This window comes from Ornithodoros turicata, chromosome 4 (assembly GCF_037126465.1).
Source record: "Ornithodoros turicata isolate Travis chromosome 4, ASM3712646v1, whole genome shotgun sequence".
Taxonomy (NCBI): domain Eukaryota; kingdom Metazoa; phylum Arthropoda; class Arachnida; order Ixodida; family Argasidae; genus Ornithodoros; species Ornithodoros turicata.
The window spans coordinates 19809102-19823069 of NC_088204.1; the positions used below are offsets into that span (position 1 = coordinate 19809102).

The window sequence follows — 13968 nt, forward strand, 5'->3', positions numbered from 1 at the left end:
GAGACAGTGAGACTGTGCCCTTCGACCAGCAGGAAACTTTCCACGTGGATGCCGACACAGTCCCCCATTGAAGCCGGCCCAGGACGCGTGCTAGCACCCCTGTTTTCCTCTCCTTCTCTCACTTCCCTCTCCATCTGTTCAGATCTGCATACCAGTTAATGCGAAATGAAAACGAGAACATGTAAAGGCACAAACATAGAGTGAACAGCACGTGTTAATGTTTCCTTTTGTATCTTTAATATATATCTTATATATATTATAAAAAAGAGTAATCTTTCATCAAAGAAGAACTGTCGAAGGGGAGGACCGCATCTTGATCGACCAGTGTTGCTTGCTGTTTGCTGAGAAAAGTGTGTGCGTAGACGAGACACGAGAAACAAAGTCACCGTATCTGGAATATACTGGTATATACATAACGTAGACACAACAGGACCCCTCAAGGGTACCTCACGTTACCTTCGAGCTCTCGCTCTCGCTCTTGCAGTATGCAATGGCGGACGTGCAGCTCGTATTGGCAACTTGGGCGTGCCTGTCTTCTATAGTGGAAGATGTCATCGTCTGCTGACTATTTTAGTTTGTTCCCCGTTGTTCCCACGGTATCCTCTGTCTTGCGTGCCTCACGCCTTTGGCATACGCTTCACCCAACCTATCCAAGCGGTATCGATACAGAAAGTCCTCACATGTACGCACTTCATATAGAACAAGTTCTGAGCACTGAGCACTCCTAGACAGCAGTCATCGTTCTGGTATGCAGAGCATTGAGTGTCACCTCACCGGTGTCCGGGAAAATGGTATGTGACCTTAACCAGAGGGATTTGTGCAGAAGGAGCTGGAAAGGTTGTGTGTCTGAAGGGTTGCACCAAATTTAGTATCGCCTAATGAACGGGGCGCTCTACTATCGATTCCCCTTGGAATTTATCTTCTACTGATACAGCGTTATGCACACGATGCGGAGGTCCTCAGACTGTACCCTTATGTACTCAAGGGCATCACACTTGGTGCACTAATTCAGACTCGGGGTATGTTTCGCATTTCCTCGGTACTGTAACTTCTGCGCTGCACTGTGCTGTGTGTTCCTTGTTCCTCTGGGGACATTATGGAACATAAGGGCTGATTTGGTCTAACCTGTCCACATTCGGTTACCACTGATGGCACTAGATATGAAAAATAACCGGGGGATCACCTACCGAGCAATGCTGGAAGGAAATGTCAACTTCAAGACGCGAAACGATGTAAAATGATCGCGTCTTGGCTTATACAACAGAATTTTTTTAAAAAAAGTTAAAACTTGCGAGATGAATATCAGCAAATAAAATTCTTCTGCCGTCAGAGGTACTCGTCAAGAAAGACAAGGTAGCCTTGGCTCCGGATTCGTGAGAGATGTATCTTCTGGAGGCAAGGTCTGAGATCGGAACTTCGGCACCTCACCGTCGCTTGCACAGAGTCACACGTTATGGTCACGGGGCCAGCACTAGTCACGAAAACCACAGCTGATATGTCAAGGTTCTGTTTCACTTAAAACACGTTGAGCTTTCCAAAAACACGATCATATAGGTGACCAGAAGGCTGAGGAGCTGACCGGGCATTGCTTTTCTCTCGAACGCTACGCGGTGAGTAACGGCAAAGCCCGACGGAGACAACGACAAGTGGCACGCAGTGTAACACAGCAGTGCGTCAATCCCCTGAGCTCGGCTAGAGACTTGTTTGTTGAAGGCACCCGGTCGGAACGAAGACAGGCAATACAAGGCGAACATATATTGGGTCAGTCGGGTGGCAACCGAACAATGGGAGCATCACAGCAAGGTCCTTCCGCCCTCCAATCATCCTCCATTGCAGAATGCGACTCATCCGAGCCTTCTTCTTCTTCAATGCTCAGTTGAGGCGACAACAGTTTAGAACTGCTCAGGCGTGGGCTGCTCCCTCCCGTTTCAGATTCCAGAACCGGATCCTGTCTAGAGAACTCTTTGAACAAGGCATCCGTCTTAGGGTCTATGCTATAGTCCCTGATCAGTATCCGTTTAGAAGTCCCCCTAGACCTCCGACTGGAGCGAAAGAAACGGTGAAAAACGGATATTTTCCCACGGACGTCGTAATAGGAGGCTTCTGGAAGTTCTGGAACCGCGTCGGTGGAAGTTGCCGCTGCGCTATCGTCGGAGGAAGGTTGGCGGCCTTCGAACTGCCGCCGTTTCTTGAGGGCACTACGACGTGTGGTCGACGTCGAGGGTTCGGCCGGGTCACCTTCTGGGAAGCCGACGTGTTTTCGGCTGAGCTTAGGAGGCTTGTTTCCGTTTGTGCTCTCCATGGAGCGATAGCCGCTGTCTGCTTTCATCTGTTGAAGCCTGTGATGGGCCTGGCTTTCACCGCCGTCTGTGTTGTCTGTTGTCGAATCAAAAGAGGACGTCGTGACTCCTTCGGTTCGACTGGCGTCGGTGGAAGAACAGTCCGTTTCCATGCTGTCGAAACTGTTGTCGGCTGAGCTCTCTGTCCTTCTCTGGAGGCGGCGGGCTAGAAGGATCTTGTAGTTATGCCGCCGAACTTCACCGGATGTGGGAAGACCTGTCCGGCAGAAAATGTCCATTTAGCGTTACACTCAACATTAAAAGTAATTGATGAAAAAGAAATAGTCGTTTTCCGTTACGATGGGGGGACGCTTGACCTCCGCCGGCATCCATAGCCAAAGTACACACATTGCCGGTTGAATCCTTACAGGTTAGCCAGGGTACATCATGGCCAGTAAAATAATTTTTACCTCTATCAACCGTTATCAATGATATCGCCCACCATTTATCATTTCGTCTAAACCTTAGGAAGTTTTTATTGGCCTCGTGAAAGGGTAAAGCATGCTCTTCATTTTGCCAAGGAAGCCTGAAGATTTACTAAGTGGAGATTATCGAAAGAACAGACCATTGGACATAGAACTCTATAATGCTACTTTACAGCTTGTTTGGTTATGAGCACGCTTTTTCTTGAAATACCGCGCACTAACTCAGACGGATGGCTTTAGGACTTTCCTCATACCCTACCCAATAGTCGTCCCGGAGGGCCTTTGGGTGCACCTTCATCGGCGGGCTCTGAATCGAGGGAAGTATTAAATCCACACTGCTGTTTCTCGTCTTCTGACGCTGGTGGGGTCTCCACGTGTTCTTCTACTACGACCACGTGATCTGAGTGTGGCAGGGACTGTTGCGATGAACTGTCCTGTCCAAAAGCCCTGCTGTCGGTTTCCTCCTCTTCTTCGAATGTGGCCCTCAGTTCCCACAGCTGTCTGTACTGCATCCGAACCGTTTCAGCATCTTCGCTTTGGTCGCTTTCCGAAAGACACGGCGAAGACAGGGCTTCTTCTCGGACATCTTCCTTGCTACCAGTGTCGTTGTACAACACCGGAGGAGGGCTTGGCTCTTCCTCGAGAGACCTGCGTGGGAAATTTGTCAAACGTTAAGAGTGAAGCTGCACTTTTGTCCAGGTCAGAATGATTGAATTCTTTCACAAGCTGGATCCAGCAATAGTACTTGAACAGCAGTTGGGGCTGTGTTGCTTTCGTTGACACGACTTCATTACAAGATGCAAGTTTCAAACTGGCTTGCGGGAAAACCGTGAAGGCAAAATATTCAGGGTTCCTTACTACACGCACCACGGTCATTCTAGAAATCCATTTAACATCACATCATGGTGTGTGCTACTCACGGCCCATCATATCACTTCAACATCGTTACTCATCATTCAACTTCATTCTGCAGCACTACATTCCATCATAGCCATTCATTCATCATCACATCATTATGTATGATGTGATGGTGAGTGATGTCTGCGGAGGCCATCATGAGTGAGTTGCACACACGAGTGCAGTCAATGTCTGTTCTACAGATATTTCCCTTATATAAACAGTTTGTAGTACAGTATAATTAACAGTTAACGTAGTTATAGTTAACACTTATACTACAAGATTATAAGCTCCTATATAATGTTTCTACAAGTATAATTTTCAGTGCTACCAGTGTTTAGAGGTGCATGCGCGTTTGTGAAACTTGATGTTCACCACAGAAGTACTTGCGAGACCTACAGCTGGCTATAAACTATCAAGCAAGAAAGAAAAAAATGCACAGCCATAGGGATTTGACAGTTCTTACTATGAAGTTTTGCGCATGGGGTTATATACCTAGATTTCAGCAGTCTTCGCGCCATTTTCTCTAGTCCTTTCTCCAGGAACCCAGGCGTCTCTGTGCTTGAAGACTCGTGCAGTATAGGGCTAGGCACTTCCTTCCAACCCTCACTGGGTGACTCGACCGGCAGCAACTTTGCTGTCGTCGGCACGCTCAGTCGTCGAGGGGAAGTGTCTACCTCCGGTTGTCTTCGGCGGTCCAGCGACCAATGGCTGCACTGCGGTGCATCGGGTTCTACCTCGTACCAGGAGAGGCAGACGGACGCCTGTCGCTGGATCCTAGCCCCTGCTGGCCTAGAGAAGCGACGCAGAGGTGGCAGACAGGGTGGCTCTGGCTTCTGGGTTTCCGGAAGCGGCGACGGTGTGCGGATTTCCTGTAGTGGACGTGGTGGCGGAGGGGGCGTCGGAAGCGGTTCGCTCACCTCTGGTGCTGGGCTTGGTTCCGGTGGACTAGAAGTGGACGTCGGGAACGGTTGGCGAAATATATGCAGGGTATTGATGGCGAAAAATAAGGCGATTTGCAATGCTGTAATCGATTTTTTCATTAATGAGTTTAATGTAGCATGGAAGGGCTCAAAGAAAAATTACGCCCTGAGTAGAAATCAGCACTAATCAGTAGAAAAAGCACGAGTGTAAAAGTGCGCGAGGGAGCTTTAAATCTCGCGGGTCAGAAAAGCCTCATCCCACCGGCCGGCAGTCTGTGACGTCATGCCATCCGCCCAATAATGAGGTGCGTGCCTTCTTCTTCTTCTTTTTATTTACTCCCTTTTACGTTTGTATTTCGCGCCGTCCATCTCTCGTCTGAGCAGAGCGGTCGATCAGTTGCCTTGCTTGCGCGTTGTAGCAGACGATTCTCGGCAACCAACGGAAGTGCTCAGATGACGTGACATCACAACACGCCAGAACACCAGCTAGGAGCGCTCGCCGCCGCTGCGTGCATTCTTGTACTCTAATTGTCTCAATTGTCTAATTTGCGTTATCCAAAGGAAATATTTTCCATAACAGTTCATATCACGCGATAACAAAATGCGTGTTCAAGGATCCCTCCATGCCCATTTCAAGAGTAGTGCAACAGTGAAGCTGTACCTCGGTTTGGTACGTCCCATATCAATTGTGACTTCCGGCAGCGGTTCTTTTGGAGCTGAAAGAGCAGTGTCACAACGTAGCACACATTTGACTTTCATGTCCTATCGAAATACCTGGAAGGGGCTGCAGGGTCTGGAGTTCATGGCTCTCAGGAGTGCTTTCCTTACTGTCTTGGTCCCTGTACAGAGAGGAGCACCATGATGCCACAAAAGTGCGCATGCCCCAATCGTAAGCAAAGGGCGCGTTAAGTAGCGGCTCTACCCAAAGCGCTCGGTGTACTCTGCCCCTCGTACTGCGGTGCCTCTACTAAACGGTCTTTCAGAGCCGCGAGCGCGATACGCGCCCGGGCGAACTTTCCAAGGCGTCTCATTGGTTTTCCGCCGTCACCTTCCTCGTCCATACATCACAGAGACAGAGACCTGCGAGCTGGAGCGTGAGAGTGCATCAAGAGCGCCACGCTTCGGAAAAGGAGTGAGTAAAAAGGAGCGCGCACCCCCTGCGCTCTGAAGCCGCTACTTAACGCGCCCAAAGAGTGAAACGCCTTCACTGCGTTTAGTACGGTTGATAGACTGACTTTGCGCCCTTCCTGTATGTTCATTGTCGAGTTGTTTACTGTGAGCCATGGTATGTCTCAATGTTTCTCCGGTCATCCGTCAGGCAACGCGACACTTCAGCATACTACTAAGGCATTTTTACATGTTGCGGGGAGCGTCCCCTTGACGTTCTGAGAAATGTCTCTTGCGCAACTTGTCTGTAGATAAAGGAGGCTATAGGAAAGACATATCTCTCGAGTGCAGTATAGGTCGATGCGTAGAAAGAGCTGCAACCAAGAGAAACGTTCATCTATCCTTCCCACATACTTTCCCTATTTACGCAACCTTAAACACACCCTCGGTAATTGGGTGAACATCATTACGTCAGAGTACAGAAGGTCAACCATTGCGCAGAATGATACCGTTATCTCTTCTGAATGGGGGAAGGTGCAGGGCGTACGCCCTTTTGTGACATTTAAAGGGCAAAACACTAACGTGCAAAAATTTTGCCTTGCGCGGAATGAAAGATTGCCTTTACCTTGATGCCAACACAAAAGGAACGGGATTCACCCGTTGCGTCGTTCCTGGCAAATAAACCCCACAATCTACGCTTTCTCCCTTTCTCTCACCCAAAAGGCGCACGCGCCTCCCGATTTCAACGAATCAGGGCGAAGAATGATGTAACCCGGGGTTACGGTTGGAGGAGCGTGTCGGAATGCGACCGTTCTCCGGTCATTACGTTTACGTCATTGCGTTTACGTTTTACGTAGCGATTTTCTAATTTTTTTATGTAAACAGAAAGTGCGTAAATAGGAATTCTCCTCCGAAAGCAGTGCAAGCTTAGCATTAATGTGCACACCACCTTGGCCAGGGGCTGGAGGACTCATTGTCTGTCAAGTCAAAATCAGGGCGCACTCTCTTACACGCTCAGAACAGAACTTCACCGCATAGCACGTTGTGCGCCAACCACTGTCACGAATGACAGGGTGTCGGAGCGAACCGAAAACCGGAACCGAAAACCGAAAAAAACCGCTATTTTGGTGCGAACCGGAACGGAATCAAAACCGTATACGTTTTTTTCGCTCAGGAGGGAAACCGAAAAATATATGTAACGGTTTTCGGTCCAAGAAAAAACTTCGCCGGTTTGGGCTACGGATAGGCGAATGAAACAGACGTCGTGTGCTCTGAAGTCATGTCATGGATACTATACGAGGGTTACGGTTACGATGGAATGTATGTTGGTATACTATGACCCTTAGGCTCCTTTTGTAATGGTTTATCGTTCGCGGACGCACACAGACTTAGAGGTACATGTGACTCTCTAGCAATGTGCCGTACTGTTCGTTTTAATTTGATCCCCCCAAACTCTCCTCAACTAAACAGCGACCCAAGGGGGCTGCATAACGGCTTCTTTATCGGTAATGTCGCGCAACGCGTCCCTTGTTTGAGAGCAGCTAAGTTGAATACATTTACGTATACGCGAGGGCAAGCCCGTGCGATGTGGCAACTCGTTTGTGGACAGGACACGAAGCAAATATAACGGAGCCGTCGAGCGCGTTTGTGAGTGAAGGTGTTCCTCGATTTGCGTCGTACTCGTGCGGTGGTGCTTGCTGGCTAGACAGTAGCAACAGACATTCGGATGGGACGCGATCGCTCCAACCCAGCAAGAAAGTACTTTACGTATGACATCACGACAAACAAGTCCGTTTGTAGCATGCGCTTCAAGAAAGGAGAAGGCTCATTCAGACAGTAACCTACAGGAACCAGGAGCTACCAATTTCACATCTGTCTATTAAATACCACGTATGCGGAATAAACGGGTTTACATTTTGTAACATTTTTTTTGTGGGGATGAATATTCCCAGCAGAAGCGAAACCGGTTAAAAACCGGTATGAACCGTTATCTTTTTGCTCCGGAGCAGAACCGGTACCGGATCGTTTATGATGTAACCGGAACGAAAACCGGAACGAAAAACGTTTCGGTTCGACACCCTGGATAGGGTTATCGCTTCTGACTTGAAGAGAGAGAAGGGCGTGCGCCCCCCTCGCTCCTCGAATCAGAAGCTGTAACCCTATCATTCACTCTTAAAAATGAACTTCGCCGCATAGCACGCTCCTAGCCAATCATAACCTGGAATGATGTCGTTATCTGCCCCGATTTGTTGAAAACGGGAGGTGTACGCCATTTTTGTGACAATTATGAACAGCATGAGTGTCACAAAAAGGCGTACGCCTCCCGTTTTCAAGAAATCAGGGCAGATAACGATATCATTCGAGATGATGGTTGACTAATATCGTGCTATGCGGTGAAGTTCATTCTTAAGCGTGTTCGTAGGTTGGCGGACAACGTGCTATGCGGTGAAGCTCTGTTGTGAGAGTGTAGGGTCCTTTATCTTTGCCGGTACTCTCTGCCCAGCATCGAAAACGCCTTCTTGTAGAAACCAACCAGCCGTTGCTTCTTATAGTTTGTGCGAACGAAGCTTTCGCTCGAAGTATAGTTTTCGCGCTATGAGAAAGATATGATCCAAATAAAAACATCGGTTTAATATGTCACCGCTACGGCATTATTTTAGTATCCACTTAATGATGACGCACTATTGTTGTTCCAAATGTTCAAAATACGTCGGCGAAAAAAAAAGGAAATGTAGCGTTCGTACCGTTGAGCAGGCCGCTGCTGGCTCCGGCAGCCGAAGCATCCAAGGCAGAACATGAGGCGCCGGTCATGGCAGCATCTGCAACGCCGCCTGTTGCCGCCGACATCAAACGCGTGTTACATTATTAATGGCTGTGCCGACAACACCCTTCTCCCTACTTTATTATGGAATAAATGTTTATTAAATTTAATTGAGGTTTTCGGGAGATAGTGAGTGGGAACATGACGTGCTATGATCCATGCGGTCAAGGAGACTGGACAGATACAAATATTTCGCAAAAAAGAGAAAGAAAACAAAAAAATGCGTGAAAAATACACATCAGAGACAACAACTGACACTACGACCACTGTGACAAATGATAATTGTATGCTACCGGTGGACACCAACGGTGCGCCAGTTAATGCAGTCCAAGCCTTCTGCAGTCACAGACAGATCGACCACGGTCCTAAAGCCCTACACACGTGTAAACAGAGATCAGCAGTACGCGGGACAGGGCATAAAGAAAGTAGCCGAAGAAAAAGAAAATGGTGGCTGTTTGAAGGAACCTACGTTCACCAGTGCAAGTGGTGTGATTGTATAGCCCACCATAGATTGTACACCCTTGAACCAGCTGCCACGGTAACTACACTGATAAGTTATCACAGAGTAATTTGACGATTCCTGAACCTTATATGACAGTCTTTAGAACTCTTACACTTTTTTTGGCGTTAGATGGGTTGCAACACTTCGTCCGGCACTTAATCGGCACAGTGAATGCCGAAACTCCTCCGACTGTGACATCACCGCAGGCGTCCCCACCAGTGGCGCTGCGCGAGAGAGGCCACGTGTTTGCGGCAACCAATGGGAATGTTCATGACTCTTGCTCTTGTTACGTCAGGGGTTACGTGTGTTCAAGGACTTATCTCGCCTCGACTTATTTATTTACGTTGCAAGTATCGGTGTCTCTCATTCACCGGCGTGTGGAGAGTTTGTACAAGCCCTGCACGATTTTCAGGTGATTGCCGATTGTTTGGGAAGTATATAGCTCAAGTACGCCCGTGCGGGACTCTTGCTTCGGAACATGTCTTTCGATGCAAAACGAATCAACATTGTCATTCGTCAAGACGGACCAACCAAGTGATGACTTGCATGTATTTTAGCCAGTCCAATGTCTAAGTTCAAGGGGCGGCTTATAGGCTGACTGACCTTACCTGTAAAGCTATCCCTAATTATTATAGCCCTATTATTAATAATTATTAATATTATTATATTATTAGGGGGAGGACTAATGACCTTTTAAGTGAGAATGATGCACACTTTGAGATATTATATATTATAAACATTCGATATTACACTGCATATAAAATATTGATATTCACAAAATATACCTGGCGTGGGTGTCCTTGCTCTCCGCTGAATTCTCACGGCTCGCGCGAAACCATCGTAGGTACCATCTTTCTATTCGCTGCATATTAGTGCATACGCTCTTTTGGCTAGCGTGTTAGTTTCTACAATTAAAGAGGCCGATTATTCTTGCCCTGTACCGACTCCTTTCCAGCGCTCTTCCACAACACATTGATTGGTCAACTCTCTCCATCTGTTTCCCTTCACAGAAATAGTAATCCCAAAAATAGTGAACTTTGGCTGCCTGCCAAATTTCGGTTAAAAAGCCCGCTCACTGCGCTTGCCTCGTTCGAGAGTGAAAGAAATGAGATGAGAGAGAAGCGATCCCGACCTAGTTTTGTAGATTGCACAGAACCTGGACGAGCAGTAAGGCAGAATAGATAATTCCCTTTCAGGAATGTATCGGTATTTTCTAATTGGCTATACGTTACGTAGAGGAATGAGCCAATAATCAGCCTAGTTTCGGTTTCATTACTGTCACTTCCGTTCGGTCATTCCTGTTCTCACTTCATGCATTATCTTTGCCTTATTATTATTGCCTTAGCATTTACTTGACATCTCTCAGTGAATCGGCATCCCGTTACGACGCGGGCACAGTGTCACCCAAAGACGCGCAGTGATGTACTAGTTTTCTGTCTAGTCCATATTTCTCATTGCAGTGTACACGATCACGTGATGTTTACGTCATTCATTTTTCTAATTTTCGCAGTGGCACGTGCGAGGCGAAGACCGACAAAAAGCAAACCGAAGGAACCATGCAAGATAAGCAAGCATGATCAGGAGCAAAGACATAAATGAGGCAAGGAACATAGACGATACAAATTCAAGCAGACGACAGGCAAAAGAGGGAGAAAAACACTCCCGGGATTCCTTCCCCTTTCTCTCCTGATGCTATTTTTGGGAAAAGAAGGCTCCCGGATAGTAGATGGTAGGCAAGTTGATTGTCATCCGCGTCCGCGACGTTTCTTGTCTCCGGAAAGATACATGCAGCATCCTTTGTTAAAGCCAGTGCGATGGAACAGACGAGAACGTTTGAAAAGGTAATGTCGGGATAAAGAATGCAGCAGCTTCGATTGCTTTCCTTCCTGGCGCTTTCGTTCGTAAACAAGTTAATGCCGACACAGCTATTTCATCTGACACACTAAACAGTTGCCAGAAGCGACTGTCTGACGTCATGACTGTGTTATCAGCATCCCTGTCTTTTCACTGCCGACATTGCATCCACTCAAAACAAGGCGATCACTTAACGTGTGCCGGCTCTGTCTTTCACGGAGAAGACCGTTTTTCTTTAACTCTAGCTTTTTACCGTATAGTACTATCTATCCATATACTAGTATCAAGCAGCTGAGCCTATAATTCGCCCTTCGTATGGACCCTATATTTGCCTGGAGTGACTGACAGCTCCAACCTGGAGCCATTAAAGGGTACACTACGCGTGTTGAAATCTCCACTAGGGAATTACAAATGTTTCGTCACTGGACATGGCACAAATGTGCCACTTGAATTTGTCTGTGCTTGGATTAGCGCTATCCTCGGCGACTCGGACTTGCTTAAGCCGATTACGGATGATCGCAAGCCCTAAATCTGGGGGATTTGCGGGTCGTCTTACGTCATTCGCAGCACCCAATCACCCCTCAGTGCTGGATGATGTGTATTTATCGACACATTTAAGCTGGATTGGATTGGATTGGATATGAAAGAAGAATATACACAGCGTCAGCTATCCAAATTTATTTGTATCCTTGTATGGAATATATTAATGTGGATTTTCACAAAATATATTGTTTTAGCGTCGATCTGGATATATGAGAAAGATAAATAAATAGGAGAGTGCTAGACGCTTGGAAGTATGCTGAACATGATGACCAGAGAAAAATCGAGACAGAGATGCATGAATCACGTCGAAACTCTTAAATGTAATTATACTACACCTTTAATATATTTAAGACATCAATTAGTATGTGATAAGAAAACATCGTGTTCGAAGGGTAATACAGGTGATCCTTTCATATTACAAGTGCAAGTAAGCACCCACAATAAAAAACACCATTAGCTTGTACACATAACACGACTAGTAAATAAACGTCACAATCATGTATATAAGAGTCATTAATTTGTTTTGTAACGCTCTCTTCTAACACAGACGCTAAAAAGGCAGCATGCGAGTACACAACTTGTTGAAGAAAAACTGATACAAAAATAATGTCTAGTCTACGCAACAGCAGGTAGAGCAGCAACATTAATGCTCTTTAAAACAATGACATGACAGCAGCTACTAATGACCCTATGCGGTCCTACGTAGCAGAAAATGTGAGGAAATTTTGGGAGGAGAGATGTATGGGAAAACAAGATGGAAATTACGCATTCAACACGTTATCTCACATGAATTTGACGTGATCTGCCTCTGCTGTTAACCGAAGTATTTCCAGCGCATCTAATATTAACTGGCGCCACCTGGTTTTTCAGCCACGGACATCGCAAAACGGTCGTCTGCTAAGTTGGTTTGGTGTTGAACCAACTTAGCAGACGGCCGCTGCTAAGTGATTCCCATCTATTCCTGGGTTGTTTGTGCGTGGCGTTCTCCGAAGCTGAAAATACGATTATTTATTGATCAAAGCAAAAGAAAAACGTTGTTTCGCCCATAGCGCACTGTTCTCAAAATAGCGGCATAGATATCTTCTGTTATGTAAAGACAGTCAGCCGCGATACAAAAGAATATGGCGCGTAGTACCCGAGGAAAATAATTTGCGACACTGTGTAAGCTATTTCCGGAAGCTAGATCCTCATAAACATAAATTTGTTTTATTTATTTTTTCTTTATATATTTGATTTGGACGTATTATCAAAATTGTCAGAAAAAAAAAACTGTATTAGAAAGACGTGTGCAGGCATTTGGTACTGGCATATAGTCTCAACACGGTATGTGATTACACTTCGTTCCCGAATTTCAGAAATTAGTGCCGCTCAAATTGAAATTACGTCGCGTCGTTCACCTGAATCTCCACGAAAAATACCTATTGATAAAATTGCAAGATCAGGAAAATGTGTCCTTCACCAAAGCAGGACATCGCACGTGAGTTCATTTACGATATGACATCATTTATTATTCACGGGACACTTTCGGTGACATATATTACAAGCTCGATAACACACCACACCCGAAGGTTTGACCAACGTGATATAAATTTTCTCAGCACTAATAAGGTCACGGATTCCGCGTTCCAGTAGTATACTGACAAACCGCAACGGTTTCCCCGGAGACACGCTATACGCAGTTTCCAATTTCCTGATCCACGTTAACCTTTTAGCGTGACATGTCACGTTTTCCATGTCTTCCGACATCTGACATTTGCCTCGTTCGCCACTCGGGTGATAGTGTTCTAAGTGGGTCTGAAATACGCAAGTCGAGTAACCGCTGACATTTCAGCTATCAACCCATGACCTTTCTTGAAAGCTGACTTTCCAGCAGCGCTCCAGAGCCGTGCGGTGAAGTCTAACGATGCTTCACGCTTCTGTGTGTATTTTATGATGAGTGCTGTATAATTTTTAAGGTTAAGCAAAAGATAAATTTGGGGAAAGATAGTATTGCCAATTTACGCATGATATATTAAAAGGTCTTGCGCCGTCAGGAAGAATTACAATAAACTGTTGCTCGTTTGAAGGATGCTGCGGTAAGAATGCTAAGCCTACATGTCACAGCAGAAGGTAAGGAAATGAAGTTAAATCCGTGACCATAAGACTTTTCGTCTACCTGGCGGAAGCGGCCGAAATTATTTTTTTAGTTATTCTCGATTTATCGACGACACGAATTCACTATTTTTGTTTGAGGAGGGTGTAAGAAAGGGGAAGGTGTTAGGGAGGTTCATGCTGGGATTTCAAGCCGGGGAGAGGTTTTGACGCAAAACTGGTGCGGGGAGGGGAGGATGAGCAACGTACCAGTGCGTGAAGCCATGCTATAACACCTTACCTGGATCAGCAGCAGCCTGTAAAACATTGGCAAGGCAAACGCAGTTGTGGAGCGAACACGGAGAGCCGCCTCGGAGACGGAGGTTGCCATGACGACCATCGTAGCGCGTGACGTCACTCGTGACGTTTGAGAAGCGTTTTTGTTTGAAGCGCCGCCGCGCAGCGGAGGCGAGCCTATTTTTAGCAG

General features: G+C 46.5%; 1 protein-coding gene across 4 annotated transcripts; it reads right to left on the minus strand.

Moving 5' to 3' along the window:
• Positions 1–214: 214 nt before the first annotated feature.
• On the minus strand, positions 215–13908 carry LOC135391274 (mediator of RNA polymerase II transcription subunit 1.1-like). 4 transcript variants are annotated; one of them, XR_010421901.1, is made up of 8 exons: positions 9800–10443; positions 8436–8522; positions 5359–5423; positions 5246–5300; positions 4157–4609; positions 3024–3412; positions 457–2556; positions 215–391 (listed from the first exon to the last, which is right to left on the minus strand). XR_010421901.1 is itself a non-coding variant. In XM_064621462.1 (7 exons), exons 2-7 carry the CDS (start codon positions 8486–8488, stop codon positions 1763–1765), a joined length of 1809 nt encoding a protein of 602 aa, XP_064477532.1. In that variant the 5' UTR covers positions 8489–8522; positions 13783–13908; the 3' UTR covers positions 215–1762. The 4 variants fall into 4 exon arrangements, 3 of the variants coding, with proteins under 3 accessions (XP_064477532.1, XP_064477531.1, XP_064477533.1); XM_064621462.1 differs by lacking the exon at positions 9800–10443 and adding an exon at positions 13783–13908 and having other exon boundaries at positions 215–2556; XM_064621461.1 differs by having other exon boundaries at positions 215–2556.
• Positions 13909–13968: the final 60 nt, after the last annotated feature.

Bases quoted from the DNA above. Each gene is read 5' to 3' on its own strand.
- LOC135391274 (XM_064621461.1), bottom strand. From the start codon at position 9,882: ATGCAGCGAATAGAAAGATGGTACCTACGATGGTTTCGCGCGAGCCGT. The intron at 5,424-8,435 runs GTACGAACGCTA...CTCTCTGTACAG, and splicing joins CAGCAGCGGCCTGCTCAACG to GGACCAAGACAGTAAGGAAA. The intron at 2,557-3,023 runs GTAGGGTATGAG...TCTGCCGGACAG, and splicing joins CCCTCCGGGACGACTATTGG to GTCTTCCCACATCCGGTGAA.